Here is a 21,038-nt window from a genome sequence, read left to right on the forward strand (position 1 = left end):
ATTTTTTTTCTAAGTGTCATACTCTTGTTAACATAAAAATGGGAACAAATGTTAAATAGAAATATGCATCTTTTCGTCCTTGATACAATAATTTCAGAATAACTCATAAAATTGAATTGAATTTAAAAAAAGTTGTACTGTACTGTAAAAATAAATAAATAAATAAATAAAAACGAGTGTGATAGAGATTTGTGTTGAGGTAATTTTTCTGCCTCTAGATGGCATAATTCAATTTCTAAGACGGTGACAGCTCAGTGCATTTTTCTTTTCATATTATGTAATCTTTAACATGAAGTAACTTGTGAAATTCTGCACATTTTTAAAATTGTAAAAATACATATTGAGCCCAGTGTCCACAAATATATGCATTATTATTACATTTATTAGGACAGGAATTCCCCCAGTACAAGCTTTCCAAGTAAGGGGAGGTCATTAATCTTGCGTTAAAAAAAATTAGTGGTGTTAAATCAACTTTAAATTACCGGCAACTAAAAATCAACGCACTAATTGACACCTAAGTTAAACGGATTAAAATACACAAAAGATTTGCAAGTATGTAATGAATATACTGTACATAGTATAGTATCCATGAACATGCATGCACCATGACTGTCATTTGTCATTTTAATCGTATAGATGGAAAAAAAAACAAAATACAATTTTCAGAATGTTCCCGCCATTTTTGACCGTGTGACGCCATTTTGAAATTTCAATGAAATGTAAAAACAGCTACTATTTGCACATTTGGTGTTTCTATGTATTTATTTGGTCCAAAAAGATGATTAGGGGCGTTATTCATATTAAAAACTGTGATTGAATTTTCTCACCAAATTTGACTGCACCGCCATTTTGAATTTTTTGAAAATCGGGACATTTTGACGGAAGACAACACTACATAAAATAAATTTGTTGGTGTTTTGCGACACTAATGAAGCCTAGTAGTTACATTTCATTTTCCTATACGCTCTCAAAATATTTTTACATCAACTGCCAATTTTCCTTGTGAGCTGCTATTCCGAATTTTAGAACAGTATACATTTCACTTGACCCGCCTCCTTCCCTCTGTTTGTCTGTGCTTTACTACCCCTTTCCTCTCTGTTCGAGAAAGAGAATTGGGGCAAAAAAATACATTGGAGGCAATTAACTTCAATGAAACGGCTAATTTACTCAACTTTGCAAGCAGCCAATCAAATTGTTTTGAAAATCTCAATACAGTGGGGAAAACTCTACCCAGGTTCCTCGGGGGTAGCGGCGGCGCAGACGTGGTGGTGGGCAGACCCGGCTGAGGAGGGTTGTTATTGACGATGGTGCCGTACGTCTCGTTGTTGACCAAATTTGGCAGATAGGAGCGCTGCTTGTCCTTGGCCAGGCCGGAGGTGTCGCGGCCATGCAGGTGGGAGTTGGTGCTCGGTGTGTAACAGCTGACCGGACGCTCATCTCTACGGTGGGGGCTGGGCTGTAGATCGCAGAGAACGAAAGACGGAGGTCTTAGCTCGGCGCTATCACGGCATACTGAAAGATGAAAGTCACCTTCTCGTCGAGATCCTCATCACTCTCATCCAAGTCTTCATGCCGCAGGCGCCATTCGTACTCCACGTGGACGTGCGCGTTGAATTTCCCTGCCAGTGCTTGGTTCAACTGAACACACGGATGTAAAAATGAGCATGTATATTGTGAGCGGCCTGCGAGCAGTCAAAATCGGTGAGCTCACCAGCTCTTCACATTGGACGTGTTTGAGCCTGCGAGCGATGTCCAGCGGTGTCTCGCCGGACTCGTTAGCTGAAAGGGGCAATCGGGGAAAATGCAGTCAAGAATAGAGCAAAGAATCTTCCTAGTTTCCCACACTGAGCCCTCCACCTCTCTGTTGACATTATCAGTGTGTTTTGTTGATGACAGGCCACAGATTGTTGTGAGAAAGAGTCGCCATGGAAGCCCAACCTCTTGGGAACTGAACCTCACAGATGTATGTTTGTGTGAGAGAAAATTAGCGTGTGGAACTAACCATGATGGCTTCTCCCTTAACAAGATGATTTCTGCTTCAGTATATTGGGTCTTCATATTATTTTTTTTTAAATACAAGTTCCTATCACTATCATGTTAAAAGAATACTTGAGTGTCAATAAAAACGAAATTCTGCTTACCGATGTCTATTGAGGCTTTTCCCCTCAGCAGCAGCTTCAGACACTCACTGTTGTCAGTCAGACAGCAGTAATGCAGCGCCGTGCTGCCTTTGGCTGTCTGCTTATCCAAATTTAAACTGCAAACAGACAAAGAATGTAGATTTTTTTTTTTTTTTTTTTTTGCTTTAGGTCTGTGGCGCCTTTTAAAATGTCATATGCATAACTGGACCGTCATAACATATCTGTTAAAAATAGGGCTGGGTTGAAAAAAAAAAAAAATCAATATCAAATAGATTATTTTTTCCCAATAAATTCATAAGAAAATAGAATTTTAAAGGCCATATTTGGGGGGCCTTAATGTTTTTATTTTAAATTTACTGTTCACATGAATTTAATGCAAGTAACACTTGTTATAATCACAAACATTAACATTAGCAATGATGAGATGAAAATATTTTCATAATTCAAATTCAATAATTGCAAATATAAATTAAAATATTTTGAATTATCTTAAACTGCAATAAGTCAGGCAGGTCTTGAAAAAATGTAAGAAAATAGTCTACTTTTTCTGTAATAATAAACTCAATCATTTAACCAGTTACTGCCGCTGCAAAATTTAATTTAGAATTTAATGTGTGTGGAGTTTTTATAATATCCTTGATATTTAAGAAGAACTGATGTTTCATAATTAATCAATATTGGATTGAATTGAAGTGAATCGAAATTGGATCAAACTGAACTCTTGAGAATCAAAATCAAATCGATTAAGCAAATTAGAATTGATACCCAGCCCTAGTTAAATAAGCTTGCCAAATGAGCCGTATAGTTTTTTTGTTCACCTGTTCTGGGTGAGAAAGTCGACGATGTGAAGAGAGGTCCTGTCCACCAGCCTGACTGCCAGATGGAGAGCGGTCTCTCCTTGCTCCTGTGGGACAAAATAGATTAGCGTTGAAGCTATTAGACCTTTCAGAGAGGACAGAGCAGCAGAGGATGACATAAATCAACAGTCAGAAAAGATCATGTTTCAAAGTCATTGTCAAGGATGAAGGAAGGTCACAACGTTTGGTCAAAGTGTTCCCCTGCTACAGCGGCCCTGCTGCATTGCATATTTTTTTTTAATGGAATAAACGTACTTGTGTAATAGCGGAAATCCCATTCCGAGTAATTGTAGAATGCATTCCCCGCAATAAACACAGTTTTACTGTATCATCTTTGAGCAAGACGAATTTTTGACCCAGCTGGAGCGATGTTGTGACCAGTGAGCGTAAATGGAGGGTTGGTACTGACATGTCCGTTCGCTAGCGGTATAGGTTCCATCAGGTCCACTCCCTCAGCGTAGACCTGAATGAGGGAAACGATGTCACGAGCTTTGACGGCGTCGCACAGCGTGTGAAGCCGCGAAGCAGAGTCGGGACATTTCTTCCTGGCGAAGCGCTTCTCGGTGTACTTGGCGATGATGAAGTCTTTCCTCGCCTGCCTGATGGAAGGTGGCGAGTGTCAGCTCATCGGCGTCATTCACGCGTGTAATGTTGGCGGCGACGAGTAGGGAGGAGAGCACTTACATGTCACTGGCAGGGTTGGGTTTCACTGCTTTTTCAGCACTTAAACCTGCCTCCATGATTTCATTGAAGCCGGCATTCCCCACATTCTTGGCCAGCTGTGGAATGTGCATGTTCGGCACCGCATTGAGCAGCATAGTATTGATTCGACACTTACATAGACATCCTAAACCCTGCTTTTAACAACAAGGAGTCATTTGATCTCACACACAGACACAGGCAGTGATTGTAAATCAAACTGATTGTAAACTATTCAAAGTATAATGACTTTCTACTGCTTTCATCCTGCCACATATTACGTAATTATGAATACGAAAGCTGAGGAAGCGCAAGGACAGTAGACTACCAAGAGCTCGGAGGTGCTGAGGACATCCAGAGTGAGCGACTGGATCCTGGAGTAGTGGACTCCCAGCTCCCTGTGGATGCCGGAACATTCGATACATGTGAGGATGCCCAAGTTGGTGGACAGCCAAGTCGGGTCTGGAAAAAGAACAAGAAAAATGCATTTTGGACTGCAGACGCGACATTTATTTTCCTCAAATAGTGTCCATCCCTTCTGATAGTAGTTCAATTAATCATTTTAAGGATAAAAAGAAGGGTCCACTCAAGCACTATACTGCACACCAAACAGTACCACCGAACGAGACACGTATGTTGCACATGTATTTGAATTTGAAATTTTAACTATTTAATTTAATTTTAACTAGGCAGGCCAAGTTAACTCATTCACTGCCAACCATTTTAGAAAATGTAAAAAAAAATTCAATACCCACACAATATTATGTTCAATGTTCAATATATAAACCAAATCTACCAAATAACAGAATAGACTCTCCTTTCTGCCTTGTCCCGTTCTTTTGTAATTTACAGTAGAAAAAAGTATATTGCACCAAATGCAGCCATTACTCCCATGAACTCTCAAATTGTGTTTAATTCATATCAAATGGGGCAATGGTGTCATTTGCTAGTGGTTGTGTATCAGTACAGTTGTTTCTAAGTTTGAAATTTACAGTGGAGCATAATTCAATTCTCCCCCATCTAGCCCTTTTAAAAAAATTTAATTGACAAATATACTTGTCAAAAGTAGGGAATGTTAATGTCAGAAGCACACACTTTCTGATGTAATGTCCTTGGGAAAACTCATTTTTTGCAATACATGCACCAACAATATGTCCTTGTAGAGGTTTAACAGCTGCTTGAGGGCTTTTTATGCTCTCAAGGAAGAAAGTGACCGTCCAAACTTTCTTTATGACCACTCAAGGACACATGTTCAGATTTACTGAGGGGGATTTAAATATAAATCGTTTCAAAATAATACACAATACAGTATATGATGTCAATCATTTCCAATTTTCACCACTTACTTGGCGCTCCGCAATCGCAGCACACGTCGTTCCCCGTCATCCTCTTCACTTCGGCCAGGATGGCCTTGGTCAACTCCTGCACGATGTTGTTCTCGCCGACATGTTGGTCGCCTTTGAAGGCCTGGTTCAGCGCCTCCTCTTTGCTGTTCTGGAGCACTGAGATCCAGCTGCAGTGGGGAGGCGGAAGCAGACACATAGAACGTAGGTGAAAATGAAATAGCGACAAGTGAAAGTGGGGTTAATATTTTCTGGGTAGAAGGATAAAAATCAGGAAAAGTGTCAGACTGTGTTGAAAAGAAATATGTGAACTGAAAAATTTCTAAAGAGGGTGAACTTGGGCCAAAAGAGTAAAGAAAAAGATGGAACGGGCGCTTACATTTGGCAGTCCTGGTCGTCTTCGGCCTGGAAGTGATACGTTCTGTCATCTAAAAGGAAAAAAAAAATCATTGAGATGCTTTGGCAAAATTTTAAAATGTAAACTGAAAATGTTAAAACTTTAGCTAATGTTCTCTTAACAGCTTCATCAAGGATCAAGCGACCATTTTAAAATGAGGTAGGAATCAGACTTCTGAAAAGTATTTTTGGATGTGTTTAGTAAATCTTTGCAATAATTTTTTTCTTTTTCAATTAAACTTGTGAAATACATGAACTTATTTATGATACTCTAATTTATTGAGATACACCTGTATCATTATTCACCTCCTGCATATGGAACAATTATCATATTATTTCATGAAATGTTAAGGAAAATGTCAAAAGTAGCATTTTTATAATTTATTTTTATAGTATTTTATTTTATTTTTACCCTCCTAATAAAAGGTGAAACAGCGACGAGAAGATAACGTCCTTGCTGGAGGGTAAAAATAAAAACAACCCCATCCTGCTTTCTACCCAGCTGTGACCTTCTCCTTCCTTTGAGCACCAGGCTGAGGGCAGGAAGGAAAAATGGGGGATGGCGAAAGTAGGGATGAAAAAGGTCAAAATAAAGGCCTGGGCTTACGGGATATGAGGTCAAAGCTCTTCTTCTCATCGGGATTGTGCTTCACCTGACAGGTGAGCAGATTGAGTTTGGCTGGCGGTCTGTTCGCCTGCAGACGAACAACAGAAGATGGTGAGTTGATAACATCATGCAGCATATCTAAATAAATCAGTTTCACTTAACAAAAAACTTCCTCTGAACTGAGTCATAAGCCATGAATGTTGTTTGGCTAGATAAGTGGTGGTTTGCTTACGGTGCTGTGCGGGATGGTGAGGTATCCGTTCTTGGCTGTGCACTTCCTCTTCTGCCATACTTTCCTTAACCTGCACCACACGTTTATCAGCAGTGTCAATAAAAAAAACTGAGCAGCAAGGAAGAGCCTACTAGAACAGTTGAACTTCATTTGGTTTCTTCAAATGGTGGCAGGTCTATGCTGACTCCTATTTAAAATAATTAACACAGCTACATTTCCAGTAATAACAGGGTGTGCACACTTGTGCAACCACATGATCTGAGTTATTTGTACATCCCATTTAAAAAATGTTAATTTTTTTTCCAAATGTGTTGTACCAGTATGTAGTTCACATTAATGGTAGAATAAGTTTTGAAATGATCTTCATCTTCTTTTTTTTTGAAAAGGAGTGCGTAGACTTGTTATATCTACCAATCAAATGTATTGAGTGAATCATTTAACACACAGAACTAATGCTTTATTTATGTATGTTTTAAAAACCCACCCATCACTTCTCTTGTAAAGATAGCCGCAGCGCTCAGTGCCGTGCTCTTTGTTGCCTTGCGGCTGATGTAAGCTGTAGGTGGTGCTCTGCCGCACCTGCGATTCCTGGAAAAACAAACACAAAGGAAATACTGAAGCTTTTATGCACCAATAATCAATACCAACATTGACAGGCAGATGATGTCACTTTAGTTACGTGCCGACTGAAAAATAAAGCAGGTCTGGAATGTGTAAACTTCTCAAGGCCAGTGATGACATGATAATGATTTCTGATCGGCAGACATGCACAAAGCCAGCACGATCACAACGGTGGCATTTCTCAAAAAGAAAAAAAAAAATACAACAAACCAAGCAATAAGTCAAATACACAAAAAAAAATGTATTTTGCACAACTACTAACACAATAATAAATAAATACATACATACATAAATAGCTACATAAATGTGATTTTTATTTATTTATTTATTTATTTCCATCCACTTACTCTTCTAGACTTGTTTCACAAATTGTGGAGGCGGTAAGGGAGAAGAGAAAACCTAAGGTGAGATGCTTTTAAAGTTCATTGTACATAAGGATTAACTCGATAAGAATTGTGCATACAGATAATTGATTAATTAATTAGATGAGCCTAAAGGGAACAAATACGTCAACAAACACACACTAAACTTTAGACAAAAAATATGTACAACTCCAAAATTGATCACTTTGCAACTCAACTCAACTTTATTTATTAAGCGTTTTAAGAACAGGCATTGCTGTATACAAAGTGTTGTACATAAACATAAATATCGGCTGTGCAGTAAAGAATAAGGTAACAAAACAAGAACAAAGCAAACATTGAAGTGCGTCTACAAGTTGTTGTTTTTTTTTTTGTGTTTTTTTTTAACAAGTAAATACATTTCACATCAGTAAATTAATAAGAAGTATATGAGTGCATAAAGAAATAAATAAATGCATAAGCCAGGATAGGGGTTATGTGTTCCCTCTTACGGGCATCAGTAAGGAGACGAGCAGCAGCATTTTGGACAAGCTGGAGGGAGGACTGGCTGATTCCAAAATAAAGTGCATTACAGTAATCCAGCCTAGATGTAACAAAGGCATGGATTACCATTTCTAAGTGCTGCTAAAATGGGAGATTTTTTTACCTTAGCCAGCTGCCCAAGATGAAAAAAGCTGGATTTGACAATTTGAACAAAATACACTTTTTAAGTAAGTGTGTGTTACCTCCTTCTGCTCCACTTGTAGCGCCGTCTTAAGAACATCGCGTAACTGAGTCAGCTGCTTGCGTTCCTCATCCTGCACCTGCTTTATCTGGTGATGACATATACAAAATGCACAAAAGAGCAAAAAAAAAATAAAAAATGGTTCATGTAAAGTGTCATGAAAATAACCCTCACTGTGTGTAAATCTGTAGCAAGTTTTTCAATGGAAGGCTTCAGGTTGTCCACCGCTTTGAGACCATCCTGGAAAAAACTGGAAGACCAATTGGTTTTTACTTGTGATGTTAAGCAAAAACTAGTGAATGTATTTAATATTTGCGAAGGGTACTGCATGAATCCAAATAGGGTGTCTTACTTGCACTGTGCATGGAAGTATTTGATGAGGTTCTGCAGTAGATCCACTCCCTTCTTGATTTTGATCTCGTTGACTTTAAGCAGATACTGCGAACATTACCGAGATGGAGCCGCTTAGACAAAAGTTCAGCCAGAGGGAAAATTTTTCTTCTAAATACATTTTCACCCGCTTTTCATCTTGTTCACTTGAAAGTAAAATGTTATCTTTCAAGTTCATGAAAGTAATGCTTAAATCAAAGCTGCTCAGACTTAACAATCATAAAACATGTTAAGCGTGCCTCTGTAATCCAAAGAATACACATTGGATAGAAATATTTGCCAAATAATGACATATGCTGTTTTTTGGTGAAAATGTTATTTTTCCAAACAGCTATTACTTGTGTTTGGTACTTTCTTAGTCATTTTTGGTTGAACCACTAAAGTCAAACAAACTTGAAGTGGCATAATGCAGAATTATACCAAAATAACCAAACCCTTCTCGATTGAAAAATAAAATATGACCCCCCCCCCCCATTTTTAAGGGATCAGTATAGGCGTTAATAGTTGACACAACAACAAACAGGGGGAGTATCCATACATTCCATTATTCATGTGAATTCATATTTCACATATTAGTCAGACCACTTTCTATTTATGTTCGACATAGTTAGTATGAATGGATTCCAATAATAAAGAAATAACAACAGCAACAAGTCGACTACTGAGCGCACCAAATTCCTAGCAGCACAAATAGGCCAACGTAGCGTGACCACCTGCAGCCAATTGATGGCCACAAGGGGCATATCAATCCAAATCATTTGAGTGGGTTGTATGTCTTGACCTCAGCCGAACCCCTGAACTGACTTACTCAATCAGGGTTTGGTCGAACCCCAGGCCTGTTCGACAGTATTTCCATCATTTTAAAACAGAAATGTTGTTTCAAATCCGACAAATTTAATAATGTCACTTAACATCCCAGAGTGGTTTGTGCTCAGCGTGAGAGCATTCATAAGTAAGTGAAAGTTGACAACCAGTGACAATTAAACTAACCTCACACATCTGCAGCTGAAAGAATCTCCGCTCCTTCTCCATCTCCTCGGCAATTTCCGCCCCGCTAATCTCCGTCCTGATCATACCGTGCTGCCTGGCGTGCTCCTTCTTCTCCTTCTCTATCTTGGTGCTGGCATGGAGAAACATTGTAGGGGTGAACTTGAGGTACCACACATAGAGACAGTAAACGTTTTTTTTTTTGTGAAAAAAAAATCACCCCCTTTATATTTTTTTCGAAAACTATTTCATTGGGTAACTTTCAAAGCAAGGTACATATTTTGACAGAGCAACTTGCCAATTTCAGGAGGTGATTTTACACAAAGACCAACTGTGGTGCATAGCCTGCAGGCAATGAGAGAAACATACTGTACCATACAATGGAGGGGTTGCTCCATTCCATGCAACATGTGGTATTTTTTTTTGCATATATTGCAAAAAGGATGCAGTTTTTGGATTACCAATCTTAGAAATATTGCAGCGTCAGATCGGTGTTAACACAGAAATGGTATGAAGTCGCTAGTTTACCGACGTTGAATGGCATGTATGAATGGCATTGATATAAAACGCTTTGGGAGATAGTATGAGAGGCGGGTTAACATCAGACACTCACTCATGTTGTGTTGAAAGCAGCTGTCGCTATCCGGCAAATATTTTACATGTCAGGTCGGAGGCTTCCACCGACGTGATTACACATCAGTGTTTCCGTGAGAGCGTCAATACAGTTGTGGCAATAGCCCACATAGCTGAGCTCTGTATACACAAAAGTAGCGGGACTCTTTAAAGAAATGAGGCTGATCTCAAAGTACTTGCGTAACAGCTCGCTGCCAAACTGTCAGCACATGCATCCTCAGCTATGACCGTGTTACACAGTCGTCATGGCTGTGGCTAATCGAGAGACACGTCTGCCATGATGTTTGGCCATAAGCCGAGACGGCGCTTGTTCAACTGATGACGGAGCAGAGAATCCATTCACTTCCATTGCTGTCAGTTCAGGAAGCGTTTCCATGAACGTCTATTGCCATTGAAAATTGAATGTTTTTCGTGTTGTACTGTGAAACTTATCTAGATTTTAGTCAGGAAATACAAAATCAATCACAATCCCTGAACGAACAGTATTAAAAAGTGTCATGACGCTCCAAACTGAAAATTCAAATGCACGAGATCACGAGTGCTTTTGCTGGATTTATCCCTTCAGGCACACGACTTGACCCGACTGATGGTGGACTATATATAATGCCATGCAGCACCAGGCTGAATGCTTGATGTTTGGCACCAAGACTGAACTCTCTAATTAAAAAGGGTTTGGCGAGAGGATGCATTACCCTTTCAGTAAAGAATGTCCTTTGCAGCTTGTAAGATATATATGAAAAGCTATAAACATCGTAAATTTTTGCATGCACAACCACAAGGATGCAGGCTTTTCAGTGAGGAGGAGGAATGACGAAGGAGGTTATTTACTATTTTGTGAAAGTGAGAGAAAAATCACAAGGGATGTGTTAGTGACAACAACAAAGACACATTTCAAAATGAACATTTCAAATTGGATGAAAAAGCCGTCTTACACTTTAGTTTCGTAGTCCTTCCAGGCTTTGTCAAAAGGTTTTTTCAGATCCTGTGCAGAGAAAGAGAAAAAGAACATATTTATGGAGCACTTAAAACTGTATTCAGAGGAGAATGTTGATGTAGATAGAATGGACATATGACTGAATTTCCTTGATTGACTATGTAGGGATGTATCAAGTCACTGATTCATTTGTATTTTTTGATTCAACAATATTTATTACCCAACAACAACAAAAAATTTGATAATACATTACAACTCTTAAAAAAAAAACATTTTTATTTATTTATTTTTTTAAGTAACTCCGACACACAAATAATACATAATTGGCCAATCCCCGTTGATTAGTCAACCAACAAATAAATAAGGCAAGATCCAGAATAAAGATTTTTGGTATTGTATTTATCACACAAAAACTGCAAGTATGAGCATTTACCCTATTAATCTGTTTAAAAAAAAAAAAAAAAAGGGACAGTTTAAATAAGTAAGTAAATGAATGAATGAATAAAATAAATAAATAAATACATAAATAAATACATAAATACATAAAAATTGCTTTTTCTTTCCTGAGCAAGATATCAATTAATAAAAACCATGAATCAATTATTTTAATATGTCTTTTCCCCATAAATTCATGTCAACACAGAATATTTTTTTAAGTTTTTTGTTGGTTTTTTTTTTTTGCATCATGCTGTTTTTTTTTTATTTTTTTTATTATTCTTTTTACATTTACCGTTCACGGGAATTTAATAGTATTCTCTTACATGACTTAATGGACTGTAAGACAAGTCAGAATATGTTTAATTCATATTTACAATTATTTATTCATTTGTATGGCTGAGTCTTTTATAATACTGGTAAATTTGTTTTGTTTTGCAATGACTGGAACATTAGCACCAAACCATGAGACAGTTCAATATTGAATGTAAATATTCATATTCATTTTTACTCATGCACCAATTTACAGCAAAACCTTTCTACTATTTACAGCACTGGTTCTTCTGAGAATGTCCCTTGTAATTGTGACTGTGAATCGAATCCAATCCATCCATCCATCCATCCATCCATCCATCATCTGAACCACATTTTGGGAAATCTGAATCAATACCCAGCCCTAGTATTAAATCAAAACCAAGAGGTGCATCATCACTAATCAGAGTATTATTTAAAAAAAAAAAAGAAAAAAAAAGGAGTAAGACAAAGCAAGCATGGCTATACAGTGAAACAAATGAAGGAATGCAACTATCCACAAAGCGGAATGCAACAAGCTGAGAGCTTCCATACTGACTAATGATGAAAGTTAATGTGTATGTCACGATGGGACTCAACAGAACTGAATCACCTTCCTCATAGATGCAGCCCACAGCTCTCTCAGCAGGACACATGGAAGCCAGGCGGCTCCATGTGATTGTTTGGAGGACATTTAATTCCCCGGGTCACGCCTACGACATGCAACGCTGATTTCTCATTGTCAAGGGTGAGCTTTTCACCAGCCGCTCGAACAAAACTTGTGATTAAACAGCATCCCTGCTGTTGTGGTGCTAATTAAACACAGACTAGATCCAACACAAGTAGACAGTAGTGAGTGTCACACATTCCCACAGTAAACAGATTCAGAATTATCAGACTACCAAATGGATTTCATTTGTATACAACTGATTTTAGTTGTTTGTTTTTTTCCCTGTGAAAAAAATATGACGCAAACATTGAGTTGAGGCTATAGTGCCATTGTTTGCGCTGCACGGTGGATGGCAATTTCACTGTTGATGTTTGATAAGTGCCTAAAACCCAGGGATCAGGTTTGGTCCACTGAACCAAATCCAAGAGCACTCTGCCACTCACCGAACAGTTCAAGGGTAGAAGACATCAGAGTGAGGAGGAGGTCACAAAGAAAAGCATGAAAATCAAAGTTTAGAGCCCACAGGAAGCTGCTCAAACAAACTGGAAGAGGGTAAATGGAAGGAAATGTCAGAGCCTGAGAGATGAGAAAAACAGTATTTGCTAAAAATACCACACGTGGGCATGGCTAGGCAGGGAAAGGCAGAATAGGCCAAGACACAGGGCACAATACTCCCTCTGGGAGAAGCAAATTTTAGTACCCTTGTTCTCATTCTGGCTGGGAGTCAGGAAAGAAGCTAGGACATCGTGCCATGCCCTTAAAAAAACGCTTCCATTAGCAAATCTACCACCTCCTACCACCAATATTGGCTCCCCTCACATTTTTCCCACTTCCATGCTGAATGTGCAGCAAGGTCAGCAGCATGAAGACAAGTTTTTTAAGGCAAGACAGGTACAAATTACTCAAAACCGATCAAACGAGCAGAGTACAGCTGTCCACCAAGACCACACATGCACGGGGGTTTTCACAGTGATAATATTTTTTAAAGAAAATCCTGGATGTGCCACCTAATGGTCATGTAGTAGTGCTTCACATTTCTGTCGTCCATACAGCTGGCGTGAGCTCAAATCCCACTGAATACCCCGTTCACAACCACCCTGAGATCGTCTGGCAACAAGCCAAGGGTGTAGTCGGTCTTTCACCCAAAAGTCAGCTGTCATAGTCCAGCCTCTGCCAAGACACAGAACAAGATAACTAAACAGAAAATGGACGGATCATCAATCTGGATCCACACAAAATTAAGAATGTTTCCACCCCCACATATTTGTTTTGAGCTACGCTAGTAACAGCAATGAAACTGGATCTATGGGCAAAGTTTATTACGACGTACTATATACACAATACTTGGCAGACAGAGAGAACTAATTTCAATTGCACAGAATTTCCTGCTATTGCATTTCACACAGGCAGTGTGAAAGGGGCTTTTATTCAATTCAAGTAAGCTTTTACAGCAAGCAATTAACCTCTTTCAAGAAAAATACTAGGTAAATCTAAAATAGTGTGAACAAACGTCCACTTTTGCCCGGATATGTCCGGATATGTAGTTTATATCCTGTCCGAGCATCCGGGATTTATTATTACGTTTGTAAATTCATGAAAATGTCTGGTTTTCAGTGGGCGGCAAATGGGAGGCGGAATGCTCGTGTCTGGTAGACCGCCAACTGCTCCAAAGTCAATCATGGGGATGTAGGGAAAAAATGAATGCGGGTTTGTATGCATATTATTATATTGTTGTTTTTTTAAATAGTTTTTTGTTGTTTTCAAGAAAAGCTGTGTCAACATTCCAGAATTTTAGCTCACTGGTAGCTTTGCGGTCCCAGAACGGAGGACGCCTGTTTGATCCATGCCCTCTCAGAACATTATGTCACTATTTATCCATTTGTCAAGACTTCAAGAGAGTTTTGTTTTTTATGGTCACCACAATGAATGGTAACCCTCCAACCATTGGCGTAGCTATTTAATCTGACTACAATACAGCTTTATTATATACATTTTAAACGAGCAAAACCGTGTGCTCTAATGTTTACAGATTGTATGAACAGGGATCTGTTTTTATCTAAAATCTCAAGCAGTAAGCAGGAGTGGGTGGTTCACGAGCCACTGAACCACAATGGGACGAGGCTCAGCTGGACTCTTGTGTCTCCATTCAGAACCACTCACGCCTTCTCATCTCGTGCCTTACTTGTGCAAACACAGATGATTCTACAGTGCCCGTCCAACCACGGGATGGCTGATGCTGCCGAGAGGGTCAGATACAGGCATGACATCATCCTGGTATCCACTATGAAAATCCCCCGTTAGCACAACTAACTTTTAGACTCAGCACTATCCATTTTCCGCTGCCTGGGAGTGCATTATGTGTGTTTATCTTGAAGAGGGACACCACCAGGTCCTGCAGGAACTCTTCCATGGTCATTTTGTAGGAGCTGGCTCAGACTAACCCAAACAAAGTCCAGATTGTCTTGGGTGGCGAAAGGAGAAGAGATGACGTAGAGTACTTTTTAGAAAGGTTTCTAGATTAGTCACTAGCAAGGCAATATTATTATACTGGCTGTAGTAGGGGAGTATTGACATGTTTGTGGAAAACATTAACCACCAGGAAATTAATGCTACATTCCACAACAACTGGGAAGTCCAAAATTTCCTGCTTTAGGCTAGCAAAATGAGTTGGAGTTCCTATTTGCAAGTTACTGTACTGTACTGAGATGCAGAAATCTGACGAAACACATCTGTGTCCAAAGAGAGATAATAAAAGCCGATATTATATAATAAGACTTAGATTAAATATCACCATTAAAATAGGTTACTGAATCAAAATATGTATGTATCCCACTCACTAAAAGTTAGAGATGCTTGGCTTCTGGCGAAAACTTTGGGATAAACAGAACACACTACATCTAGGGATGTGCATCACTCCAACAAAAGACGATATGAAACGTATCTTAATACACGGGGTGCGATACGAATCAAGGACGGTTTGATATTAAAGTGAAATGATTCGATTCATTTCAGTGGGATTGCGATTCATTTCTATATGGTGCAGCTCAGTTCGTGAGGTTAAGAGGCAATGACCTTTTCTATTTTAAAGTCAAGACACCATTCAGTCTAAATTAAAACCAATTTTACTCTTCGAATTGTTTTATTTTATTTTTTTTATTTTTTTTTATTAGCGCTCTAACAGTAAGATTTAAGGTCAATCTAATCTCTACATTTTTGAATGCACATGACCAAGTGTTAATTTTTTAGTAATTTCTGCCCAACTTACTGTTCTCTAACAATTATGATTAACAGAATAATTCATAACAGGTGTTATTTTGTTATTTATTTCCAAGGCCATCCACATTTAATGAGCATAAAAGCTTTCAGGCAGGTTTTTAAATTGTGCTGCATTTGTCCACATGACTGCATTTTTTATCCACATTTATCCACATTGAAACGATCCGTGAGTGACATTCATTACAACTACTTCTTGACTTCTTTTCCTTTTTAAAGACATCTCCAGTCTTCTTTCATGACATGACGTTCAAGTCGAGTTTTACTTTGTCTTTTTCTCCCTATGGCCTCAACAGCTTGTCAAGCGTGTCTGGACATGATCCTTTCCCCATCTGCTGACAGGTCGGTCTCGTGGGAAAGCCATGCAGAGCGATAATGAAGAAGGAGGAAGAAGACGAAGGGGGAAGAGGGGTGGGAATACTGCCGAATATTGCCTTGAGCAACAGGTCGGAAAGGAGAGTTGCACTTGCATTACAATAGTGACAATGTAGGTGAGGGGACAAAAAGTTCAACATCTCATTAACTCAATTGCATTGGTGTAATGAGAATCATCCAAGGGCCTAATAAACTGTAAGCGGTCAAACATTAGGAAAGAGCGGAGTACACAGGTTGTGGAATTTCATAAAGGGGGACATGGTAGTGGTACAGTGAGTTGAGAGAACAATGACAGGAAAACACGTCAGACGCTTGGAGAAAACATCGATGCTGAGACAAAAAATAACAAGGAGAGACAAACAGTTACGAGATAGGGAGACTATGAGAATCAGGGTCACGGGGACAAGTTTCTACAGCAACCAGCCTCATTGGAGATAATGTCATCATATTTTCACTGTAGCCAAAAACAAAGAACAAAAGGTCACTAGGCCAGGGATTAAGTAACAACTGTTTTTTTGTGTGGTGAAGGGTACACTTAGAGCTGCAAAAATGACGTAAAAATTAATAGTCATAATACACCAGTAATTGCTAATGTCACTTTGTAAAGAACTACAACTACATGGCCCTATTCAAAAGTATATTATCATAAATCTCTTGTCTAGTTTGACACACGTAAGAAATTGGACTCATCACTTAACTCATTCACTCCCAGCCATTTTCACTGAAGCAATCCCCTTCGCTCCTGGCAGTTTTACTGGATTTTGACTGATTTTGCAAGGCTCACAAAATATTGTATTCTATTGCTACAAAAACATGGACACCAAAAGAAAGATTAGTCTCTTCCTTCATCAGGGAAAAAGTATATTTCTATTGGTTTCCGTTTTGCAGAAATTAGAATATAGCTAAGTTTCAGCATTATTCGCAAATATGTTTAAAACAGTGGGGGAAAAGCTTGTTGCAACATGGCCCTGGTTGATCTCTTATACTCTGCTGCCACCTGCTGGAGGTTTTGTAATAACTACCATTGTTTCATGTATTCTCTTCAGTTCAGAGGCTGCATCAAAGCCTTCTGTATGCTCTATTATAAAAAAAAATAACGTATAAATATGTCTTTGTGAGCATGGTAATATTTAAAATAGAACATATTTATACACCAAAAAGTCCTCCATGGCTGAAATGCAAAACACCTAACACCTTCCAAAGCTCACTGAGTGCTAGAAAGCTGAACAAATAAGGTCACATAAATGTACATTTATGACACTGAAAACTGTCTATGGTTAATCACATTTTAATGCAGCTGGACCTTGTTTCTCATACATTGAAGATTCTTTACCTTCGTGATTTCAGTTCTATTTGATGACAGATTGTCAAAAACCTCCCCACTTGTCATTCAACCCATTCCTAAAAGTTCACTTGTAAAGTGAAACCGATGACACAATGCAGTTTTGCTGACTTACCCCTTTAACTCCTTTCAGATCTCCTTTCAGAAGGCTGTCCAGAGGAAAGGTGATGATGTTGTTCATGTTCTGGAACTGAACAAGAAAGAGACACGGAAGCTGCTGAGGTCAAACGCTTTGAGTGTTTAGTAACCAAAATATTAGAAACACATCTCAATATGTTTTTGTGATTAAGGGAAAATTAAAAAATATAAATTACTTGACTTGTCTCCAATTGCAAGCTTTCACCTCCAGATCCTGCTACGACATCTCAAGTTAATATAAGGTATTACTGTCACTAAATCACCTCAACTTGGTGTGAGCATAAAGGAGTCAGGTGAGTACATAACAGTGTTGGACTCGAGTCGAGACACAAGCTGCTTTTAAAGGAATAGGATCAGACTTGATTACATCAACCTGAAATGAGATGTCACACCGGCTCATTGGCCGCCTTCATGGAAAACCGTAGCTTCATGGGCAGCACAGCACACACACTAGTATTCAGTGTGTTTGTGTGCCTCCAGGGGATTGAGACAATTAGGAACAAAATGGAAATCCTCTCCCCGCTGGATTTTAACAGCCCGTGTTCACTTGCCCTCCTCCTCACTGTACACACTCACCAGGTTTTTGAAGAGCGCGGTGAGCTCCTTGGTGAAGACGGAGAACTTGAGGAATGCCGAACCCAAATCTGGATCGTCTCTGTATACACAATTTTCTCCAAACTTCTCCAACGCCTGAGTGTACTGCTCCTCATTCTCAACGTGAGCTATAAAAAGAAAGAAAAAAAAACACAAACACACACACACGCATCCAGGTCAGTTTTGGCAGGTTGTGGGTAAAGACAGTGTTTCCCTCTATTGAGCCAATGCAGATACTTTATAGAACAAATTTTACAGCACACCACCAAAACAAAACAAAACAAAATATATATAAATCGATACTGAAGTGAAGTCATACAATCAAGATAATTGATTAAAAGTACTGCTTCTTCTTAACATATATACTCAAGTAACGGTCAAAAGTATGTTGCATCAAAACTACTCTGGCAAGTACAATTTATCCCAAAGGTTACTTGAGTAAATGTAAAGGAGTAAATGAACTACCTACTTCTATTCATATTCTTTTTTTATTTATTTGTGGCTAATAATAATAATAATATTTAAAAAAACAGCATAAATTGATTCAGAAGCAAAACAAAAACAAAGATACACAAACTAGTGACCAGAATCTTCCATTGTATCTAAAGAGCACCTTCTCCACATTAGATGAGTGGGGAACAGCTAATATAATCAGGACAGCAGTGGATCTTGGGAAGGGGCTCAGGGGGGGGGGCTGTTGCTATGACAACAATCACTAAGAAATATGACGTGTGTGTTTGTTGGACACTGGTTGGTTCGCGCTTCAAGGAAACAGAGAGGAGCAGCGCGTAAAAACGCAAAGGTGAGCAGTAAAACACACCTGGAGCGACGCTGATGTGACTCACACAAACACACAGACGTACTGTAGATCAAAAGCAGACAGAATCCGTGTTCAGCCAAGCGTCAGGTTTATAGATAACATCATGTCTGTGGCTCAGATATGTATGGTCTTATTAGCCGAAAGCCTCTGAGTCACTAAGTGCAAAACACATCAGACAAATCTAATTTAAGACACAAGGTCAAGTCACGGCAAGGCTTTCAGCACACATTTTACCGTATGCGCACATTTGAACTTGTTTTCTCACTCCTTTTTGCTGATTCACCAACATCAACTACATTCGGGATACAAAAGGAGCAGTGACCCAACAAATGTACCAACTAGGAACACATTTAGAGGAAAAAATGAACTATATTAATGAACTTCAATCGAGCCATTCTTCTACTCTTCTTTTGCTCACCTTCCACAACATTCCCTAAGTTGTCCTCCTCCCACAGTGTCTGCTCGTAACTTGTGGCTCCCCATCACCATGCTAACGATGCAGAAAGACTGGAGGAGAAAATTAGGTCATTTTCTCCTCCACTCCTTCTGTTTGTCCTCTTCCGCATCATCATTACTCACACATCCTCACAAGGGGTTCAGGACAAGGCAATGGCGGAGGGAGGGGGTTGTAGTAACGTACACGCTGACTGTTGAGGCAGTCATTGGTGAAACTCCCGGTGCTCATTAGTCACGCGTTTTCCCGAGCATCCTCTCTGGGGAGCATGAGAAAACTTTCATTGTGTAAACACACAAAGGGAGAAAAGTTTCATCCCCACGTGTCAATATGATGCATCATTTACTTTCTATAATCTCATTTTACAATGTTTACATTCACTCGTATACAGTAGAAATTTTGAAGGTCTGACATAATGTTTAAAACAACCTCAAATGGATTTACAAACAATTTTCCAAAATGAAATTCTTCCATCTATAGTCTATGCCGCTTGTTTGTGTCTCATTAGGATCACGGCGGAGCTAGGGATGGGCGGAGTTACCCTGAACTAGTCATCAGCCAATCACAGGGCAAATACAAACAATTACTACACCGATGGTTATATGTGTTTTTAATAGTTTGATAAAAATGTTGTACATTCAAAGGTAAGTGCATAGTTAAACAAAATAGGTTTCAGTGCCAACCTGTTGCCAAACCTTAACCAAACCGAATTTTTAAGTAACTTCAACATTCCTAACAATCAATCAAATGTAATAAAATAAAATAAAAATAAGTCAACCCCTCTTAAAAGTAAAATGTAAAAACAATTCACTTAGACAAATCAAGAAAATGTAATACAGGGCATCACTTTGTTAAACATTACTATTTGGCACTAGTGTGAAACTTCACTTCTGTTAATGGTAAAAATCTAAAAACAACCTAACAGTCTATCCATCTGTTATAGTTCAGTTTAGTTGTAAGAATTGGCAGTAAGGCACAATAGCTTCCTAAATATTGATGTACTTCTTATTCAAAATAAGCCATGGCCCAAATATAATTATCTCTGAAGCTATAATAGCGTGATCGCATTTTCATAAATACTCCTCAGCATATTTATTTGCCTTGGACAAATGAGGAGGCGGAAAGATAATCACCACACAGGGTTTCATGAAGCTGACCTGTTTGTATTATAAACAAATGAGACTCTGGGTAGATTTTTGTCATTGACCTTCTAATAACAAATGCTAATGCAAGACTCTATTGGTTCAACTGTACTCTGAGCCCAGCGGCTTATCGAAACACCGTGTGATATTTCTCATTTTGTTGTCACAACTTATGAGCGTGTTTGCAATGAAAGCAAGCAACTATGACATACTCCAAAAGCAGGGTACATACATACTGTAACTAGACTAAGTGCAATTCTGGAGCAATTGTGTGGGAATGCTGAAAGCTGAACGCGAATAGCTGAATGCTATGATTTGAATGCATGTGGAATGCTTATGAAGTAAATTGAGAGATAAATTGTGAAATTATGACCTCCTGATTACTGGACAATGCACTTTACCAACTGTGCCACCAAGCAGTATCAGACAGCTGGTAATGATGGTAAGTTATATGTACAGAATTGGGCGTGGAAAATGATACTTAGAAAAAGTTCAATGTCTGTCCCATTGAAAATGAATGGAAAAAGTTGATATTAAACATTAAATTTAGCAAATACTGTAAGTAATGTGGAATCAGG

General features: G+C 38.8%; 1 protein-coding gene across 3 annotated transcripts in view; it reads right to left on the reverse strand.

The window, feature by feature from the left end:
- asap2a (ArfGAP with SH3 domain, ankyrin repeat and PH domain 2a) overlaps window positions 1-21,038 on the reverse strand; it is a 42,482-nt gene that overhangs the window by 5,942 nt on the left and 15,502 nt on the right. For 2 of the 3 annotated variants that reach the window (XM_077538519.1, XM_077538517.1), the window contains 21 exons: window positions 18,027-18,172; window positions 17,428-17,502; window positions 10,925-10,974; window positions 10,685-10,711; window positions 9,363-9,492; window positions 8,335-8,420; window positions 8,157-8,232; window positions 7,984-8,070; window positions 6,760-6,863; window positions 6,276-6,345; window positions 6,044-6,131; window positions 5,420-5,468; window positions 5,044-5,210; window positions 4,026-4,159; window positions 3,683-3,777; window positions 3,408-3,597; window positions 2,960-3,045; window positions 2,142-2,257; window positions 1,712-1,779; window positions 1,531-1,638; window positions 1,231-1,456 (listed from right to left, as the gene is read on the reverse strand). In XM_077538519.1, the coding sequence (XP_077394645.1) occupies window positions 1,231-1,456; window positions 1,531-1,638; window positions 1,712-1,779; window positions 2,142-2,257; window positions 2,960-3,045; window positions 3,408-3,597; window positions 3,683-3,777; window positions 4,026-4,159; window positions 5,044-5,210; window positions 5,420-5,468; window positions 6,044-6,131; window positions 6,276-6,345; window positions 6,760-6,863; window positions 7,984-8,070; window positions 8,157-8,232; window positions 8,335-8,420; window positions 9,363-9,492; window positions 10,685-10,711; window positions 10,925-10,974; window positions 17,428-17,502; window positions 18,027-18,172 (2,178 nt within the window). The remainder of the gene's footprint in view (window positions 1-1,230; window positions 1,457-1,530; window positions 1,639-1,711; window positions 1,780-2,141; window positions 2,258-2,959; window positions 3,046-3,407; window positions 3,598-3,682; window positions 3,778-4,025; window positions 4,160-5,043; window positions 5,211-5,419; window positions 5,469-6,043; window positions 6,132-6,275; window positions 6,346-6,759; window positions 6,864-7,983; window positions 8,071-8,156; window positions 8,233-8,334; window positions 8,421-9,362; window positions 9,493-10,684; window positions 10,712-10,924; window positions 10,975-17,427; window positions 17,503-18,026; window positions 18,173-21,038) is intronic. The other variant, XM_077538518.1, reaches the window with a different exon arrangement.

Source organism: Festucalex cinctus, chromosome 12 (genome assembly GCF_051991245.1).
Source record: "Festucalex cinctus isolate MCC-2025b chromosome 12, RoL_Fcin_1.0, whole genome shotgun sequence".
In the NCBI taxonomy this organism is placed as follows: domain Eukaryota; kingdom Metazoa; phylum Chordata; class Actinopteri; order Syngnathiformes; family Syngnathidae; genus Festucalex; species Festucalex cinctus.